This window comes from Heptranchias perlo, chromosome 1 (assembly GCF_035084215.1).
Source record: "Heptranchias perlo isolate sHepPer1 chromosome 1, sHepPer1.hap1, whole genome shotgun sequence".
NCBI lineage: Eukaryota > Metazoa > Chordata > Chondrichthyes > Hexanchiformes > Hexanchidae > Heptranchias > Heptranchias perlo.
The window spans coordinates 184,344,979-184,366,752 of NC_090325.1; the positions used below are offsets into that span (position 1 = coordinate 184,344,979).

General features: G+C 44.9%; 1 protein-coding gene across 3 annotated transcripts in view; it reads right to left on the reverse strand.

Moving 5' to 3' along the window:
* Positions 1-233: 233 nt before the first annotated feature.
* gpat3 (glycerol-3-phosphate acyltransferase 3) overlaps positions 234-21,774 on the reverse strand; it is a 45,382-nt gene continuing 23,841 nt past the window's right edge. For all 3 annotated transcript variants that reach the window (XM_067994376.1, XM_067994374.1, XM_067994375.1), the window contains exons 7-13: positions 19,703-19,796; positions 18,000-18,115; positions 16,412-16,467; positions 14,066-14,151; positions 12,588-12,716; positions 6,146-6,225; positions 234-495 (exon numbers count right to left, since the gene is read on the reverse strand). In XM_067994376.1, the coding sequence (XP_067850477.1) occupies positions 399-495; positions 6,146-6,225; positions 12,588-12,716; positions 14,066-14,151; positions 16,412-16,467; positions 18,000-18,115; positions 19,703-19,796 (658 nt within the window). In that variant the 3' untranslated portion in view covers positions 234-398. The remainder of the gene's footprint in view (positions 496-6,145; positions 6,226-12,587; positions 12,717-14,065; positions 14,152-16,411; positions 16,468-17,999; positions 18,116-19,702; positions 19,797-21,774) is intronic.

A 21,774-nucleotide genomic window follows, 5' to 3' on the forward strand; every position in this document is an offset into this window, starting at 1 on the left:
GAGGTGGGAGCCGAGATTAAACAACGAAACATCATGGTTCAGCAACCAGCTTTGGAAACACGTCAAAGATGAAAGGTCCTGACCAAGGCCCTGCCATCGCATCGCAGTTATGGGATGCCAACAATTATATCGGAGCATTGTTTCAAAGAACAACATGGACCAACCAGGACAGACACACTAATCACCTACCAGCAGATCAGAGAGATTTGCCACAAAAACAAAACACAAACACGTTTGGATCTTGTTCATTTATAGATATCTTTCTATTTGGAACTCAATGTATTAATTTGTTCAGGTTACAAAAATAAAGAGAAGACATTCATTGAAAACCCAAGTGACACGAAGACGTAGACAATGACCATCAGGAGGGGCCTGATGGACTAGCATCTCAGTTCTCTTCAGCTGCTTTCTTTGCCGACGATCATCTTGCTGTAGTATTTCTGCTGCTGTTCCTTCAAGCTGTCTTTAACTTTGGCTCTTTTCAGAGCTCCATCCCTAGACAAAAGAAAATATTCAATCCCACTGTCTGAGATTTAGCAGCTTGTAAGAGCAAGGCTTGGATTTACTGGAAACCTTTAGTGAGAACATTTAAATCAACATTAATAATTATGCCAGATACTCATCCATAGACCAATTTTGATAATATCCAAATGCATTTGAAGCAGTAATCTTTTGCTAGCTTTGGGATTAGGAGATCGTGCTTCCTATGCTTGGGAGAATTTCCAGGATGACCTATTAATTGTGCCATCACAGTGATCACTAGGTTATTTAGCACAGTATAATCTTCCTCATAATTTTTAAGATTCTCTTCACCCCGAGAATGGCAGAAGCTTGTACGTGGCCTGTTTTGGGAGGGTGAGGGAGAAAAGGTCTACTTTTGTGCCAACAAATCAATATGCCCAGTATTGCAGAGAGAAATGAAGTGCATTGGCTAACTCTGTCACAGAATCACATGGTGCCAGGGCTTTAGAGACTATAATGGCATCACTTCAGCAATGCAAAGAATAGATCCGTGCTTTGCAATGGGATTCTTTTAAAGTTCACGGACCAAAGGAGGAGAAAAAAAGACTGACAAAAATGAACATAAACCATCATGCGAAGGGCAAAATGGCTCTCAGTTACTTGCTGTGAAAAAACACAGGCAGTTTGTCCTGAAAGACAATGATTACAACAACTTGCATCCTTAACGCAAGGTACAACAACAACTTGCATTTATATAGCGCCTTTAACATAGTAAAATGTCCCAAGGCGCTTCACAGGGGAGCTATTAAACATAATTTGACACCAAGTCACATAAGGAGATATTAGGACAGGTAACCAAAAGTTTGGTCAAAGAGGTAGGTTTTAAGGAGCATCTTAAAAAGGAGGAGAGAAAGTAGAGAGGTGGAGAGGTTTAGGGAGGGAACTCCAGAGTTTAGGGCCTAGGCAGCTGAAGGCACAGCCGCCAATGGTGGAGCGATGAAAATCGGGGCTGCACAAGAGGCCAGAATTGGAGGAGTGCAGAGATCTCAGAGGGTTGTAGGAGGTTACAGAGAGAGGGAGGGAGGGGGCAAGACCATGGAGGGATTTGAAAACACAGATAAGAATTTTAAAATCAAGGCATTGCCGGACCGAGCCAATGTACATCAGCGAGCACAGGGCTGATGGGTGAATGGGACTTGGTGCAAGCTAGGATACGGGCAGCAGAGTTTTGGATCAGCCCGAGTTTATGGAGGGTGGAAGATGGGAGGTGCTTCACAGATAGGTTTAAGGAAAACGCACGCTGGCCCAGGATGGATGAGATTAGGAGGGGTGATGGAGGGCTTGATTGAGGAGATGGATTTTGCAAAGATTGCTAAAGGAGATGACAAAGATGGAGAGATTTAGAAAGGGAATTTCAGAGTGCAGGCCCCAGGTGGCTGAAGGCCAATCCACCAATGATGGGATGAACGGGGGCGGCAGAGGGAAGGAAGCACAAGATGCCAGGGTCAGGGGAACAGGATGTTCATGGGATGGAGATGAGGAAGAGCTGCAGAAATTGCAGAGATAGGGTGGGGCAAGGCCATGGGGGTGGGGGGGGGCGTTTAAGACAGGGACGAGGGTTTTAAATTTAAGATCAGGGAAAAGGGAGCCAAAGAAGATCAGCGAAAACTGGGGTGATGGGTGAGCAGGATGTAGTATAGAACAGGATAGGGCAGCAGAGTTTTGCACAAGTTAGAGTTTATGGAGGGTGGAGGAAGAGAGAGAGTAGCAAGGAAAGTGTTGGTGTCATTGTATCTGGAGACAACAAAGGCACGGATGAGGGTTTCAGTGACAGAAGGCTGAGGCGGGCGACGTTGCAGGCAAAATAATTCCTCAGACATCTGACTAAAGGTCACTGACCTGAAACTTTAACTCTGTTTCTCTCTCCACAGATGCTGCCTGACCTACTGAGTGTTCCCAGCACTTCCTCTTTTTATTTCTTATTTTCAGCATCTGATGCTATTTACATACAGTAAGGTGAAAGAACCAAACACCATGACACTTAGGCCGCAACACAAACACTCTGGTCTCCAAACCAAAGCCCAGTGGCTCAATTAGTTGACTGACTCTTAACCTGACAGTTGCAAACTTTCATTGTCGAGTTTCATGTCACTCAAACGCCAACGAATAATTTGGGTGAGTTCTGACAGCTCTAAACTCAGCCATTAAGTACCATGTGGGAACAAGACCATTCCATCAGACAGGAAAAGAAAACAAAATGAACTCCTTCTTTCCCTTTCGCCAAAGGCATCACAGAACTCAACTACCAGCCAATTACAAAAGAACTTAGTAATTGTAAGGTTTTAGCAGTAGTAGAAGCAGATGTAAAGCTTATTGGGAGTAGTAGGGTTTATAAACTATAAATTTAATTTAGAAGAATAATAAATTAATTAACACATAATAAAGATCGCAGGGCAGGTGATGTGTAGCGACTGCAGAATGTGGGAGCTCCTGGACGCCAGTGTGATCCAGGGCAAACACGTCTGCAGTAAGTGTCTACGGCTTGAGGAGCTTCAGCTCAGAGTCATTGAACTGAAGGTCAAGCTGCAGACACTACGACACATCAGGGAGGGGAAAAAGTACCTGGACATTCGGTTCCAGGAGGCGGTCACACCCCTTAGGATAAGGTCGTCTAAATTGGTCAGTGGTCAGGGACAGGAGGATGTGACTGCGAGCGAGGCAGGTAAGAGGATCGAGAAGATAGAAGTGGAGGAGCCTCAGCCTTTGCAATTGTCCAACAGGTTTAAGGTGCTTGCAGCCTGTATGGACGCTAGGAAAAGTTGGAGGGGTAGCACTGTTAATTAAGGATGGCATCAGTATAATAGAGAGAAATGACATTAGTTTTAAAGACTAAGATGTAGAATCAGTTTGGGTAGAGATAAGAAATAGTAAAGGCAAGAAGTCACTAGTGGGAATAGTTTATAGGCCCCTAACAGTAACCACACTGTAGGACAGGGTATACAAGAAGAAATAATGGGGGCTTGTGAGAAAGGAACAGCGATAATCATGGGTGATTTTAATCTACATATAGATTGGAAGAATCTGATTAGCAAAGGTAGACTGGAAGATGAGTTCAGAGTGTGTTTTTGGGGCAATTTTTTAGAGCAGCACGTTCTAGAGCCAACCAGAGAGCAGGCTATTCTAGATCTGGTAATGTGTAATGAGACAGGATTAATTAATGACCTCATTGTAAAGGAGCCTCTAGGTAGAAAGATCACAATATGATTGGATTTCGCATTCAGTTTGAGGGAGAGAAGAGTAAGTGTAAGACTAGTGTTTTAAACTTAAATAGGGGTAATTATGAGGGCATGAAGACAACTGGTTAAAGTGAACTGGGAACTTAGGTTAAGGGATATGTCAGTAGAGATGCAGGGGCAGACATTTAATGAGATATTTCATAACATTCAGCAAAGATACATTCCAGTGAGAAAGAAAGACTCAAGGGGAAGGACATACCATCCGTGGCTAACTAAGGAAGTTAAAGATAGTATCAAATTCAAAGAAAAAGCATACAATTCCGCGAAGATTGGTGGCAGGTCAGAAGATTGGTCAGGATATAAAAAACAAAGAATGACTAACAGAATAATAAGGAGGGAGAAATTAGAGTACGAGAGAAAGCTAGCAAGAAATATAAAAACAGGTAGTAGAAGTTCCTACAGGTATTTAAAAAGGAAAAGAGTAAGTAAAGTGAGCATTGGTCCTCTAGAGAGAGAGAGTCTGGCGAATTAATAATGGCGAATAAGGAAATGGCGGATGAATTGAACAGATATTTTGCTTCCATCTTCACTGTAGAGGATACAAATAACATGCCAGACATAATTGTGAATCAAGAAGTGAAAGGGAGGGAGGAACTTAAAACATTTACAATCACCAGGGAAAGGGTTCTGAAAAAAATATTAGAACTAAAAGCTGACAAGTCCCCAGGTCCTGACAGACTTGATCCTAGGGTCTTAAAAGAAGTGGCTGCAGAGATAGTAGATGCATTGGTATTAATTTACCAAAATTCCCTAGGTTCTGGAAGGGTCCCATCAGATTGGAAAATAGCGAATGTAACTCCTCTATTCAAGAAAGGAGGGAGACAGAAAGCAGGAAACTACAGGCCAGTTAGCTTAACATCTGTCATAAGGAAAATGCTAGAATCTATTATTAAGGAGGTTGTAGCAGGGCACTTAGAAAATCTCATTATAATCAGGCAGAGTCAACACGGCTTTGTGAAAGGGAAATCGTATTTGACTAATTTATTAGAGTTCTTTGAGGAAGTAACAAGCAACTTGGATAAAGGGGATCCTGTGAATCCTTGGATTTCCAGCAGGCTTTTGACAAGGTGCCACATCAAAGGCTACTACACAAAATAAGAGCTCATGGTGTAGGGGGTAACATTTTAGCATGGATAAAGGATTGGTTAGCTAACAGGAAACAGAGAATAGGCATAAATGGGTCATTTTCAGGTTGGCAAGATTTAACAAGTGGAGTGCCACAGGGATCAATGCTTGGGCCTCAACTATTTACAATTTATATCAATGACTTGGATGAAGGGACCGCATATTTGGTTGCTAAATTTGCCGATGACACAAAGGTAGGTAGGAAAGTAAGTTGTGAAGAGGACATAAGGAGTCTGCAAAGGGATATAGATAGGTTAAGTGAATGGGCAAAAATTTGGCAGATGGAGTATAATGTGGGAAAATGTGAACTTGTCCACTTTGGCAGGAGGAATAGAACAGCAGTATGTTGTTTAAATGGAGAGAGATTGCAGAATTTTGAGGTACAGAGGGATCTGGGTGTTCTAGTACATGAATCACAAAAAGTTAATATGCAGACACAGCAAGTGATTAGGAAGGCAAATGGAATGTTGTCATTTATTGCAAGGGCAATGGAATATAAAAGTAGAGATGTTTTGCTACGGTTGTACAGGGCATTGGTGAGACCACATCAAGGATACTTTGTGCAGTTTTGGTCTCCTTATTTAAGAAAGGACATAATTGCTTTGGAGGCAGTTCAGGGAAGGTTCACTCGACTGATTCCTGGGATGAGGGGGTTTATCTTATGAGGAAAGGTTGGGCAAGTTGGGCTTGTGTACACTGGAGTTTAGAAGAATGAGAGGTGATCTTATTGAAACATAAAAGATCCTGAGGGGACGAGAAGGAGTAGGTGCTGGGAGGATGTTTCCCCTTGTGAGAGAGACTAGAACTAGGAGCCACAGTTTAAAAATAAGGGGTCTCCCATTTAAGACGGAGATGAGGAGAAATTTATTCTCTCAGATGGTCGTGAGTCTGTGGAACTCCCTTCCCCAGAGAGCGGAGGAGACAGGGTCATTGAGTATTTTTAAGGCTGAGTTAGATAGATTCCTGATTAAAAAGGGAGTCAAAGGTTATAGTAGGTCGACGGGAAAGTAGGGTTGAGGTCACAATCAGATCAGCCATGATCTTATCAAATGGCAGAGCAGGCTCGAGGGGCCGAATGGCCTACTCCTGCTCTTAATTCATATGTTCGTATGTATGTTCATATGTAAATCTGCTGCTCATCCCCTTTCTATTCACACAGGTAGATAAAAATAAAATCAAAACTTAATTCTTTTAAGGAAAGAAGTCTCCAAAAGATCACTCTATATTATTATCCATTTACAAAGTTTGCAAGAATGATTTACCAGGCGAGATCCACCAGGCCTCCCTGCTGAGCTATGGCTGCTTTGACTCGATTGGCAAACTGCACGGCATCCTCCTCTTCCTGCAGAGTGAAGAGACAGGCACACCATTACTCAGGAATCACTCAGCGCCTTAAGGAGCAAACTGTTTGAAAGTTAGCGTTTACAGAAAGAATACAAGTCGACTAAAATGACTCTACGAAAGGATTTTAACAACATTTCATTTTCTAAATCGCAATTTCAGTACAGCACTTGCAGGCCTCCTGTGTTGTTGCTCACGCAAAAAGTCAGAGATGTTTTACAATTGGAACATTATACTATACAATGAGAGCACCTAATATACATGATCGATTTCCTACAGCATTGTTTACAGATGGAAAGTAGAAGATTCAGTACTCAAAGCTAAACCCCTTCACCTATGTTTCATAAAATTATATAGAATTTATAGCACAGAAACAGGCCATTCGGCCCAACTGGTCTATGCCAGTGTTTTTGCTCCCACCTTACTTCATCTAACCCTATCTGCATATCCTTCTATTCCTTTCTCCCTCATGCATTTACCTAACTTCCCCTTAAAGCCATCTATGCTATTTGCCTCAACCACTCCATGTGCTAGTCAGTTTCACATTCTAACCACTCTCTGAGTAAGGAAGTTTCTCCTGAATTCTTTATTGGATTTATTAGTAACTATCTTATATTTATGGCCCCTAGTTTTGGATTCCCCCACAAGTGGAAACATCTTCTCTACGTCTATCCTATCAAACCCCTTCGTAATTTTAAAGACCTCTATTAGGTCACCCCTCAGCCTTCTCTTTTCTAGAGAAAAGAGCCCCAAGCCTGTTCAGTCTTTACTGATAGTTATAACTCTCATGAACCCTGCCACAAGGTCAGATTGTGTCAAGGCATCACTGCCTTTCTTGCCTACTTGGGTTTAATGCACAGCTTGCACCATGAGTAATTCTGACGGTGGTGATGTGTTCAGGCATCGGCAAGGTTTCCATCGCTGTGCTCCCAAGGTCTACCACCAACAGTGACACGGCCTAGCTCGCATTGCCGGTGCTTAGCACTGCAACCTGGAGCCTGGCTTTCTTCTCAGCTCAGTCACGAGCACATAGCTGGGCTGCTTTGGTCGTGCAGCCACCACTGTCTCATACAGGCAGAAGCTGAACACAGCTTCTCCAGCACATCTCACATCAAGTTGCATGTGGTCCCCAGATGCTGGCACTCACTCGCATCCCACATGGCACGCACCACCAAACAACTTAACTACTCCTCCCAGTCCCTTCCTCCTCTCCTCACCAGAGGTGAAGTCTGCCAGCTCTGGGAACAGAGCAGTGAAGCCAAGTGTGGGTTTAGTGATTTTCATTTTTTTAATATAAAATAATTAACTAATTTTTCATGTACTGGTTATAAATTTAATTGGAAAGAAATTGAGCAGTGGGTCAAAAAGTAACAACGCGGGAATAGGCGGGAAAAAAACTAATTAATCTGCTTTGTGGTAGTTGCTGCTTTCAGATTGGTAGATTATTTTAAAAATCAGTGATTTAATTGGCTGGTTTGCTGCAGGTTCCTGGTTTCATGAGTGGTAGTTCTTTCTACCTATTGGATATTTAATTAAGCAAGCTGATTTGCTCAGTCAGTGGCTATTTAAAGCAGCCAAAAATGTGCAACAGATGATTTTTTGCACTACATACACATTACGAGACACGCTCGGCATGACACACTGTACACAAGACTTAATTACATAGTCAGTCATCAATTTTATTAACAGAACAGTAAAGGTACACGCACATATTTGAAAACAGTTACAGTAAAAAGTTCTCCCTTGCTGGCTCCACCCTTTGTCCTTGTTACAAATTTGGGTCTGCCACAGATATCTATTAAGATTTGATGGTGGGCAGTCACTCCCTTAAGCAGTCTGGTTGTCTGCTTTTTTGCAGAAGATGACCCCCCACTACCCTGTATCTGGTAGCAGAGTGGTGGGGTCTAGGAGCGTAACAATGAAACTCCCTTGTGATCGGGACCAGGTCTCCACATCTAAGCACACGTACTCCTTTAATCTCTCCAACGGCGGACCGAGCTAACACTAGGTGAGGCTTTGTTTGGTTCGATTCGCAAGCTGCTTTATTCCACCATGGATAAAACACACCGAACAGAGAACGACGAGCATCACTTGGTACAATCAGTTCGACTTCTGTTCACGTTACAAAATTAAAGAACATGCGCTCACTAGCCCATTTCAGCGGGTCCTTTATTGAACATAAACACACGACGTCTCTCCGAACAGGGCAAGAGGTACTACTGATTAAACTCTCAGCCTTTCTATAGCCTTAGCTGACTGGCTTCTGGGGCACGATTTTAACAGCGAAAAACGAGTGAGTTGGGGGCAGGGGGGCATTCAAAATTGCAACCATTTCAGACCCACCCCCCAACCCGCCCATTTCCGGTTTTTACCGGGGCGAGGAGGGGCGGCCAACGAACCCGCTCGCAGGGGTCGGGCCGGGCCTGGCCTTAAAACCGTTCAAGGAGACTTCAGGCCTCCATTTTCCCTCAATTTCTGATTTCAACCCCAGGGGACCGGGATTCCCTGGCCTTCCCTTTCACGCCTCGTGAAAGGTGGCGAGAAGGCCCAAGACTAACAGGTAGGTGCCTTGCTGGCACAGCTTATGGGCCCAGAGGAGCAGGAGTGCTACCCCCAGGCCCAACAAGCCTACCTGGAGCGATCCGCCCAATGGTCACGGACCCCCCCCTTCCCCGATCGCGGACCCCAATCGCAGACCCCACCCGATCCCAGACCCCAATCGCAGACCCCCTACCCCGATTCCCCCCAAACAATTGCGGACCCCCGACCACAGACCCCCTATCTCTGACTCCCCCCAATTATCACGGACCCCCGCGATGACCCACAATCCCGACAACCGCCCCCCCCCCCCCCGTGACTGACCCCCGATCCCTCCCCCCATGCCAACACATGCCCTGTGCCAATCCATGCAAACAAAGACTTACCTGAACACGTCCTCTACCTGGCTGCTCTCCCGTCCGACTGAGACCAGCCTGTCAACCAGGCCGGTCAGTCAGATGGCAAACTGACAAAAAAAAAACTTCCTTACGTCAAAATTGTAAGGACGTCCGTACTTCCGGGTTTCCCGTCCACAATTTGAACACCACCGCCCCCCCAGCTCGGGGTCAAAATCATGCCCCTGGTGTCTGTGTTGATTCTTCATGAGCCTCTCTCATCTGACCCACAGAAATCAAAAGAGTTTGTCGACAACACAGTGCTCGATGTCTTCCTGAATGGCCAGACATCGCTAGAGAGTGGGTCGCTGTTCGGGATCTGTGCAAAACATCTGCCCGTCCCACATTTAAATCACTTCTCAGCTGCTTATGGATGGCCAACCCGGCATTGGGCTGTCTGGATAAACTACTCCCTTTCAGACAAGCTTCTGCCCAAAACTCATTAAACTCTTTTTTGGAAAAGAAAAGTCCTGAGCCATGGTCGTTCTTAATCTTTCAACATTCTTGGCCTCAACATCTCCTCTGACCTCAAATGGAATTTACACACTTCCTGAATTGCTAAAACTTCTTTCAAGAAGCTCAGTTTCCTCTTTTGTATTGAATTATTCTTGCCCGCTCAACAATTCTTAATTCTGGTTAAAGCCCAAGTCCACCTTAGAATTGTCCATGGTTCCCATATCTGGGGAGACTCTACACACACTTCTTGTACACAAGACAAAGTCTGTCACCTGATATGTGACACCTGCCTCTAACTCATTCTTTCAAACCCATGGAACTCCTTAATTCCCTCAACAATTTTTAGGTTTTTAAAACCCAGGTTTGACGTCACCAAATACTTCTCCTTTCATTACCAATTCTCTTCTACTCTCTCCAACCTTGATGTAGTCTGTAGTCTAAACCCTGACCTTTCACCATGGTTTCCTCATTTTAAAAAACATGAACTCAGTGAAAAGATAAAGTTTGAGAAAGCTGAAGTCAAAAGTAAATCTGCTGATAAAATTGAAATGAACCTTTCAGCAGGCCTCACGAGTTCTGTTTATTTAGCAGGGACAGGGTTAAAGGAGCATAAATACCATGAAACTGCAACATTTCCATTTTAGTGTGCTAAAAGTTTGCTACTAAATCAAACGCGGAGTTAAGAAAGGAATCAACAGCCTGCTCAACAAACCTCCAGTCATTAAAATTTAAAATGATATGGTGAGTTAGGTAATTCAGAGAGGCCACAGGATGGTGAATGGGGGACATGAGGACAGATTGGGGCGTTCTAATGTTGAGGATGATGTACATTAATGGAGTGAATTAGTGAGAACTTTACTCTGTTGCATCCATGCTGTACCTGCCCTTTTGATGGGACAGTGTAAAGGGAGCTTTACTCTGTATCTAACCCCTGCTGTACCTGCCCTGGGAGTGTTTGATGGGACAGTGTAGAGGGAGCGTTACTCTGTATCTAACCTGTGCTGTACCTACCCTGGGAGTGCTGGATGCTGACATTGGGTGTCTAAGATGGAAAGTCTTCCATTCTCCAGCACTAACACCCTTCACCCTGATGAGCAGAAACATTCACCTTAAAAAATGTTTAGAAAAAGATTGGACTTTTATAGAGTTCTGTAAGAGGTAAATTTACTTTTCAGCCATTTACTCAACCACCCCGACCACAACCTCCCACCTTCAGGTTCCAGGATCCAAAGCCAGTTGGCACCCACAGTACTGTCTTTCACATATGCTGCTCATGGGACAGGAGTTGTAAGTGGCCACTCGAAGGAGGTTGTGTGCAGAACAAGTTTAGTGCATTTAAATCGGAAAAGATTGATTCAATTTCTGGGAAAGATGGTCAGTGATGCTTTCACACAGTGGGCGACTCACATTAGTCAAGAAGAAAGGGGTGCTTATTGGGCGGGTACAGAGAGCCCAGGGTCTATTCCTCACATACCCACGGAGCAAGACATCATGGGACGGACAAATGGAAAACCGAGAAAAGCAATGACAAGGCAAATATTAACTATACAGTAAGCATCACTGGAACAAGGATCAATTGATGTAATCAATAGGAACCATTTTGTTAAAATTAAACTGGCCCCCTACTGGGAATGGAAAAAGGCTCACTGTTTCTTGCAACAGGCATCTTTGCTGTGCTGCAAAGCCACATCAGAGTGCATGAACAGTCAACAACATAGTAGGGGAGTGGAGTCACATGTAGGTCAGGCCAGGTACAAGGATGCAGATTTTCTTCGCATAAGAACATTAGAGAACCAGTTGGGTTTTTAAATGACAATTCAGCAGCTTTCAAGGTAATTTTTCTGGTACCAACCCACAAATTGTCAGATTGTTTGAATTCACTTTCACAATTTCACACGGTGAGATTTAAACTCATGACCTCTGGGTTGCTAGTCCTGTACCAGAACCACTAGGCTATTGTATGTGGGTGCTGCATTATTAGAAACCTAAAAATTACAATAACACTACAAACACTATTTGCAATCTTCATACAGTAGCTTATGTTTGAACTCCTCAAAAATATCATTGGAGTGAATGCTGCACAGTGCCGTTAGTATATTTGAATGCTCATGGTAACAGAAGTTACTATATAATCAACTCCCCAGCCCCCTCCCCCCAAAACAGGTCCATATTACTTGTCCCTTTAATATCGTGAAAAGTTTATAAAATGTCATTGTAAGTTTAGGTTCTTGTCACACAGATATGTATAATGTGTTAAAAATATATTTGAAAGTCATACACTCTATCCTTATTTTTATATTTCCATTATAAGTTCCTGCGTCCATGTTTATAATGGAAACTATCTATGTAAACTTGTCACACTGTAATTCTACCTTCCCACCAACAATGGCACTGTAGCCTCAGTTTTGCACCTCCCAGCATGCATTGTAGAGAAACTCCTACGCTCCAACCAGCTCTACTTCTCTGCTTTCCAAGCTACGGTAAGATTTGTTATTTAACCATAAATAATAACATAAAAGTATCTCTGTAACCTCCACCAGCCCGACAACCATCTAAGATTTCTACGCTCCTCCAATGCTGGTCTCTTGAGCATCCTCGATTTTCTTTGCTCCACCATTGGCAGCCATGCCTTCAACTGCCTAGGCCCTAAGCTCTGGAATTCCCTCCTAAAACCTTACCGCCTCTCTATCTCCCTCTCCTCTAAGTCGCTCCTTAAAACCTACCTCTTTGACCAAGCTTTTGGTTACCTGTCCTAATATCTCCTTATGTGGCTTGGTCAACTTTTGTTGGCTAAATCGAGGACGAGGACGACGACAGAATATATGACTTTGAAATAGGGACTGAATTACACCTGTGAACCGCGGTATAATTATCTCCCGCCCTCTAACCCTGCTTCACCTGAAGACTAGGCTTGGATTTGACTGTCGATCTGCAATGCCTCAGGAGGTCGATTAGTTACAAACCAGTCACATACCTTTCTGGTCATTGGAGGCAGGTACCACACATTGCAGACTATGGCCCAGCTGGTCATCATTTGGAGCAGGTAGGTCACCATTCCGTATTTGCTGCTGTTCCAAAAAGCATCGCCAAACTGAGGGTCATACTGCAGCAAAAATAATGACATTGGCTCAATAAAAGTCACATTACCTCGGTTGACGCTCTAAGAGGGCGACTGCAGCAAGTAAAAACGTTTCGTTTTCAAGACTTCAAAATCTTACAGCAAATGTGGGGACTTCTGTTTATTCCTGTCTGTTTTCACAAGCAGCCTTTTTCCCTTCATCCAAAACGTACTGCAATCTTACTGTGAAACTTGGGAGGAAGGGGTTGATGATACAGAGTACAAGGAAAGAAATAAACTCCTTGCAATTGCCTTGGAAACAGAACACTCATCACATCACTAACGATAACTGGAAATTGGAGGAAGGATCACTTCCTCATGAAGGGATTTGATAGTTTCTCCTTATTTACTCTGTTTCCAGTGGCAGAAGGGTGAAAGAACCAGAGGTGACAAGAGGAAAAAAATTTTTACACAGCGAGTTATGATCTGGAATGCACTGCCTGAAATGGTAGTAGGAGCAGATTCAATAGTAACTTTCAAAAGTGATTGGATGAATACTTGAAGGGGAGAAATTTGCAGGGCAATGGGGAACGAGCAGGGGAATGGGACTAATTGGATTGCTCTTTCAAAGAGCCAGCACAGGCACGATAGACCGAATGGCCTCCTTTTGTGCTGTATGATTCTATGATCACCTGAACTGCTGCTTCATGTCTCCTAAAGTCGTTGACAGGGCCTGGAATAAGTCATCCATTTGTCATTTACACCATTGGCAAGATTGAGAGCAAAGAGCAGAATAGAGACTTGATATACTTGCAAATATTAACAGAAGATGCCCTCCAAGGAATATGACACACCGACACATCTTCAATGTTTGGCAGATTAGACCGAAGAATAAAGGGCTGCAGACAACAGCCCTGCAGTTTGGATTGTTTCGAAAACAGAAAATAATAAATGACCTGAACACAACTTGGAACAAGACACGATGCTTTCAGGAGAAAACCACTGGATAATTTCATATATATTCTTAAAATAGAAGTACTGTACACATCTTGTTGATTAAAGCTTTAAATCAAGACATTTTTCTGGTGCACTGATACACAAGCTGGGCACTCCCTCATGGCTTTGGCGCAGAACGAGGAAACATGCACACAACTCTAAGCACATCTCTATCAACAGGAGAAGTTATTTTTAAAATAAATAGAAGCAAGATGAAGCAATTTCCTTCAATTGATTCTTACACCTGTAGGATTTCAGCGATGTGATATTTTCAACAGCAATTCCTTGATCAGTTTGAGCCTGGGTCACACACAGACTGTTGAATATCTCAAATGGTAAAACATATTAAAAATCAAAAACAGTTAACAGTCAAACTCGGAAAATCTTCACCAATTTACCTTGATTGCAACTGGATATATAGTTCCTCCTATTTCAAAACTTCCTTTCTTAAACATCATGACAGAGGTATTGTTTATGCAGGTACCTGGAAGCAAGTTACATAGTCAAGAGTTAGACTGCAAATTTATATCAAATGGAAACAGCAGCATGTAGTGGATTCCACTGCCAATCAACCACCACCACACCCGGCCCCGCCCAACCACCACCACCACACCCGGCCCCGCCCAACCACCACCACCACACCCGGCCCCGCCCAACCACCACCACCACCACACCCGGCCCCGCCCAACCACCACCACCACCACACCCGGCCCCGCCCAACCACCACCACCACCACACCCGGCCCCGCCCAACCACCACCACCACCACACCCGGCCCCGCCCAACCACCACCACCACCACACCCGGCCCCGCCCAACCACCACCACCACCACACCCGGCCCCGCCCAACCACCACCACCACACCCGGCCCCGCCCAACCACCACCACCACACCCGGCCCCGCCCAACCACCACCACCACACCCGGCCCCGCCCAACCACCACCACCACACCCGGCCCCGCCCAACCACCACCACCACCACACCCGGCCCCGCCCAACCACCACCACCACCACACCCGGCCCCGCCCAACCACCACCACCACCACACCCGGCCCCGCCCAACCACCACCACCACCACACCCGGCCCCGCCCAACCACCACCACCACCACACCCGGCCCCGCCCAACCACCACCACCACCACACCCGGCCCCGCCCAACCACCACCACCACCACACCCGGCCCCGCCCAACCACCACCACCACCACACCCGGCCCCGCCCAACCACCACCACCACCACACCCGGCCCCGCCCAACCACCACCACCACCACACCCGGCCCCGCCCAACCACCACCACCACCACACCCGGCCCCGCCCAACCACCACCACCACCACACCCGGCCCCGCCCAACCACCACCACCACCACACCCGGCCCCGCCCAACCACCACCACCACCACACCCGGCCCCGCCCAACCACCACCACCACCACACCCGGCCCCGCCCAACCACCACCACCACCACACCCGGCCCCGCCCAACCACCACCACCACCACACCCGGCCCCGCCCAACCACCACCACCACCACACCCGGCCCCGCCCAACCACCACCACCACCACACCCGGCCCCGCCCAACCACCACCACCACACCCGGCCCCGCCCAACCACCACCACCACACCCGGCCCCGCCCAACCACCACCACCACACCCGGCCCCGCCCAACCACCACCACCACACCCGGCCCCGCCCAACCACCACCACCACACCCGGCCCCGCCCAACCACCACCACCACACCCGGCCCCGCCCAACCACCAACACCACACCCGGCCCCGCCCAACCACCACCACCACACCCGGCCCCGCCCAACCACCACCACCACACCCGGCCCCGCCCAACCACCACCACAACACCCGGCCCCGCCCAACCACCACCACAACACCCGGCCCCGCCCAACCACCACCACAACACCCGGCCCCGCCCAACCACCACCACAACACCCGGCCCCGCCCAACCACCAACACAACACCCGGCCCCGCCCAACCACCAACACAACACCCGGCCTTGCTCAGGATTGGCACAATTAGTGCAGAGATTGATATATTTTTGTTAGGTAAGGGTACTAAGGGATGTTGAACCAAGGTGGGTAAATGAAGTTAAGATACAGATCAGCCATTATCTAATTGAATGGCAGAACAGGCTCAAGGGGCTGAATGCCCTATTCTAGTTTCTACGTTCCTATGTTCCCAACGTCCAATGTATCATCCTGCCCCACTCAATAGCCAACGTTTTTTCTCGGTATTACATCATCCCTGTTTGCTGCAATGTGAAGTACGTTCGTGAAAGGAAAAGAAAATTGAAGAGAAGTACTTTAATGTAAAAATACTTCATTGACCTATCGAGTTAGGAATCTTTATTTGTAATATTATTACCCAGGCCTCAGACTGAGCACACTCAGCTGACATCACAGAGTCCAGCAATGGTGGACATCCTTTTCAGACCCGGATGTCAATCAAGTCTCATAAGAAAACTATGAGTCTTGGAAAGTATTCTGATCTCTGAAAGGTACCTACACCTTTAATCTGGAGAATAGGGTACCAAAATATTAATAATTATATGCAGGGGAAGGATGAAAGTCTAAAATTAGAGCTTGTGCAATTCTTCTACTAAATTATTAAATAACATGCTTATGTGTTCCATGTGACACAAATTGTTACTTCAGTGAGATTTGTTCGTGTACTTTTCTAGGGAGCTTTTTTTGGGCTTTTGAATAAATACGAAGAATGAAAAATACTAAAATTGTCCTTACCTTCAGGAAATATTAAAATTGGTAACTTTGTCTTATCTGCAATATGATCACTTAGCCTGAAGAGAAGAGAGGGTTCGTCATACAAGGGAAAACACAATCTTCATTAGCCCTTTGAAGACTACACTATTTCTCTATTGCTTAAAAATGTAGTCCTTTCACTAGTCTTTGTTCAAGGAATTCTGCGCATAAAGAACGGGCCAATTATTCATGGGTGTTAAGAACATCAAAAACCACAAACTCAAGAAATTCCAACTCGCCTTCCTCATCTGTTACCCTCTTTTATAAAGGCATTATATAACCCATAGCAGCAGAAAACAAATCTGAAGACTGAACGTACAATGAAGAGCACTTTAATAGAGATAGGACACAGGTGCAATGTGTTGAAGCACCAATGCATTATGCTTTAGAGCAGGTAAGATATGGGCTCATGCCACCAATCTGAACCATGTCTTTGTAGGGTGCCGCAAATGGTGGCCAGGTGTTCCCTGAAATCAAGTCTAGGGGAACACACACTATGTGCCTCCCACTCAGCAGCCATGTTCAGAGTGGAACAAAGACCTGGAAGCGAGTTGGTCATTTTTCAGGCTGAGAAGGGCGCGGGGAGCCGAATGCAGAGTAAGAGGCAGGTTCACTGCCACAGAAAGAATAGCAAAAAAAAACATCACGATCAGCAGCTGTGCTCAGGATACTGAGTTTTCAACAACTCCTGCTGTGTAAATGCACAAAGTTTTTCAACAGCACTTGTTGAGAGTATGTCTGTTATAGAAGGCAATTAGTTACATTGTCTGCATGATAGGATCTGAATTCATTTTCCTGAGATAGCAATTAATACAGATGCATTCAAGCTTATCTTCAACAATTAGCGGCACAACTGGATGAAGAATAGCAAAACAGTTGGATCAGAATTTCACCACCTACTTAGTGAAAAGCAATCATTTTCAAGTGTCCATTAGACAGCCAGCATTTCCATCAGACACCACAGAAACAAAGAGAGCTGTTCACATTGCACCCACCGGCAACAAAGCACTTCAAGCCTCATAGTGACTCCCTCACTATCAGCAGCTTGTCACAGAGGTTTCCACCCATTCAACCCAAAACCCCTCAGAAAGGGGCCACAACAGCCATGTCACATTGTGAAGGGGAGGGGAAGGAAGGAAGGAACTTGCATTTATATAGCACCGGTCACAACCTCTGGATGTCCCAAAGCACTTTACAGCCAATTAAGTACTTTTGAAGTGTCATCCTTGTTGTAATGTAGGAAACGCAGCAGTCAATTTGCACACAGCAAGGTCCCACAAACAGCAATGCGATAATGACCAGGTAATCTGTTTTAGTGATGTTGGTTGAGGGATAAATATCAGCCAGGTCATCAGCGAGAACTCCCCTGCCCTACTTTGAAATAGAGCCATGATATCGACAAGCACATTTAGTAAATTATCAGTTGAACTGTAATTACAAAGCAGCTCGTCATTACTGTACCAACGTTTGACTCCTTTGGACCAGTACTAGACCCTTGAAAGCAAGGAGACGGAAATCTGAATGAACTCCAAGTTAATGAATGATTCTCGCAACAGTGATTGCGTCTAACCTTTTTATTACGAGATGGCGATCTTTCATTTCAGATCGTTCAAACCAGACGTGCGGGCAGGCCTTGACCATGGACCTCTGAATGATTCCCATCAGTCCACCATGCACCTGTCCAACCTAGTCAGAAATGGGCCATTTAATTTTTAGCAGCAAAATTATTTTTTAACATTAGCACGTTAAACAAACTGAAAGAAAATAACTCGCAAGGCACACAAAAATGACAAACTGTAACCAAACACCCATGCAGTTGGTTTTGCCAATCAGTACAAACACTTAGTTAGAAACTTCATTGAAGTTACCAACACATCTTATCAGATTGATGCTTACCAACCAACAGCAAGACTCATTATAGTCAGTCATTCTAGAGCAAGAAAACAAGTATTTTTTAAAAACTGTAATGTCAGGTCATTAGTTTTAATTCTCACTGCACATTTACAAGGTTGGCATGAATGAGCTGGTCTGTTTGTCCGGGGGGTGTGGGGGGGCGGGAAGGAAGAGGGGCAGGGGAGAAGAGAGCAGTAGATTGGTATTTTAAACCATTCTCTTTCCACGTTTTTCAATACTTATGGCTTTATCAGGTTAGAATGTTCAAACGAAAAGGAGGGATATGGAGAGGGCTCATTGACAACGAGCACTCCTCATAACTGGAAGTTACTTAATTTGAACGATCTGTTATTTCGAGTTTTTGAGCAAAACAGAAAAGGCTCCTATACTGTTTTATTTAAATTGTTTAATTCTCATCACTGGATAATTCAAATTTTTTGAGCAAAAGCTGGAGAGCAAAAGACAAAATGAGAGTGAGGGGAGAGAGAAAGAGCGAGAGGGGCAGAGAAAGTGGGAGAGAGAGTGAGGGAGAGATAGAGAGGGGTGAAAGAGCGAGGGGGAGATCACAGAATCATGGAATTATACAGCAAAGTAGGAGGCCATTCGGCTCATCGCATCTGTGCCGGCTCTTTAAATGAGCTATCCAATTAGTCCCATTCCTGTGCTCTTTCCCCACAGGCCTGCAAATTTTTCCCCTTCAAGTATTTATCCAATTCCCTTTTCAAAGTTATTATTGAATCTGTTTCCACCACCCTTTCAGGCAGTGCATTTCAGATCATAACAACTCGCTGTGTAAATTTTTTTTCCCTCAAGTTGTCTCTGGTTCTTTTGCCAATTACCTTAAATCTGTGTCCTCTGGTTACCGACCCTTCTGCCACTGGAAACAGTTTCTCCTTACTTACTCTCAGAACCCTTTGTGATTTTGAACACCTCTATCAAATCTCCCCTTAACCTTCTCTGAAGAGAACAACCGCAGCTTCTCTAGACAGAGGGAAAGAGAGAGGGGGAAGAGAGAGGGGGATTCAATATCCACCATGCTGCTATCGCAGGCTGAATTTTTCCCATTTAGAGGGAGTAAGGGAGAGTCAATACCTCTGTGGTGCTGCACACACACAGTATGCGGCTCAAAAGCAGCGGAAGCCTGGAAGCAGGTCACCTGCCCAACCTCTTGGCCACAGTTAGTGTGTAGGGGAGAAAATAACAGAGAAATGGGGACAAACAGTCACCAATAAAAGAAGATAAATTGCCTAAGTCGCCCAAAACAGGAAATTAAACTTCAAACATTAATTCATTGGTGCAAGGCTCATTAATATGTGCTTTTCCTATGAATTTTTATAGAAGTTAATTTAAACTGCATTATATGAGCATCATCCTTCTCACCATTGCATAGCCTCCATCATTGGCCAGTATAACGACATCTATTGGTGAGGTGTGGTTTGCTACACATATGCCTCCTCTCCTTGGTTTGTTTTCCCTGCAATCACAAAATATTTGTTAAAGTCCCGCAACTTCAATATTCAGCAAACCCCAGCACTTGTAATACCCCAGTTTACACTACACCATCAGGGCCAATGATGCCCTTGACTTTTGTTAAACCTGATACAGAAATACAGTATTAGCATTTGTGGTACTGGTCCAACCTAAACTACACCAACCTTCACAAGACCATCTCCAACTAGCTGTCTTACATCAAGCTTTCTTTGAACTGATCACAGCCTAACTGAAGCTGCCTCCTGTACTCCAGTCCTATTCTCCTCTGATCAAGGGAGCTAAACATCCCGCCTACCATTTTCCATCCAAGAACAGAGTGGTACTAAGTTATAGTCGGTGGGTGCGAGCACACACCTGATGTGCTCATTCATTCCCTCATTATCGTCTAACCTGTGCTTTTCTCTCACACCGATACACAAATGGAGCCAGTATTGAACCAGGAACAGCAGCATAACAGAAACTACAGAGCAATTATTGCATGATCTTGCTATTAATTGAATACACACAGCTAATATTTACTGCATAAATAAAAATATACACACAAAAAATTAAACAGGCTTAGAAAGTGAAGTACGAATATAGGAACATACAAAAACAACAGGCAGGGAAAGACCAGCTGGTCCATCAAGCCAGTGCCACACTCATGATGCCTGGAGACACTTCCTACTGCCCAGCAGTCATGTAACCTCCTGGGAGAGGCAACAAACCAGAAAAAGAAACCCAGGGCCGTAAAGGGGAAAACAATTTGGGAAATTCCTCCCCCTCCCCCCAACTGGTCAAAACCTCATAGGTTTTTAAATCAAAGGGAAAGAGACTTCTAAACCCAAGATTTGTTTTCTAAAAAAATAAGTTATTCTGTGTCTGATGAACTGACTGCTCCAAAACACTTCAAATTGAACCACGAGAGTAAGACAAGGGGGCAGAGCTTTAAACCAGTGAAAGGAAAATTCAGGACTGATGTCAAAAGTTCTTCAGACAAAGAGTCAACAACATATAGAAGGTCGTCCGGAGAGAGCAATAAAGGCAAAAAACTAGAATCATTTAAGTAGCCGCTGGATACTGTCATGAGGGATGGAGGGGATTGGGGTGACTGTTGGGTCTCACTGCATGAATGAGCCGGGATAGGCCAAGTGTCCCTCTCCATTCCTTACCCATCTGGTGATTAGAACTTGCACTAGAATAACCATCTCGCACCAACACCGTACTAGAAGGATTGCAAAACGTTCTCCTCTGTCCAGTGACAACCATCCGGCACTCCAATGTAACTCATTATGTGAAGCACTTTCAGATGTTTTGGCAATGCAATAAAGGTGCTGTATATATGCAGGTATCTCCATGTATATCACGGGCATCAGACTCAATTTAAAACAGTACCAGGCACTAAGTAACATTTTTATAACAGACAAGTACTGCATGGGTGAACACAGCTTACTGTATGCTGTGTCTGCTCTGACTTTTCCTATCACTTTCCAGGTTTAATTGGGTGTGTAGATAAACTGGCTCAAGCAGAAGAGCCGACTGCAGGTTGAGTGTAATGTCCTACTTGACCTTCAAAGACCACCAGAGCACCGGCTCTTGTAAATAATTAAAATGGGAAATGAAGGCCGGATTAAACTCTCACACTTCAGAGTGTGCAGCACTTGTTTTGGAACACTTTTAGATTGTTAAATTATGATGGAATAAAATGGGCTGTTGTGTTTAGTGTAATTAAATTAAATAAGCTTACTGGGAATTCAGTGAAATGAATAGGAAAACAGACAGACTATTCAGAAATGTCGAAGGCGTTAAGTCCACTCAGTTGAAATAAGTAGGCCTGGAACTTAGCCACCTGACAAATCAACACACACCCTCACACACACCTGGGTGTTTAGCAACTTGGCTGAATTAAGAGTTCCTTCAACTAGTATTATCAGGCACCTGGTAGTTATCGATTACTGTTCCAATTCCACTTCCAGCTCTCT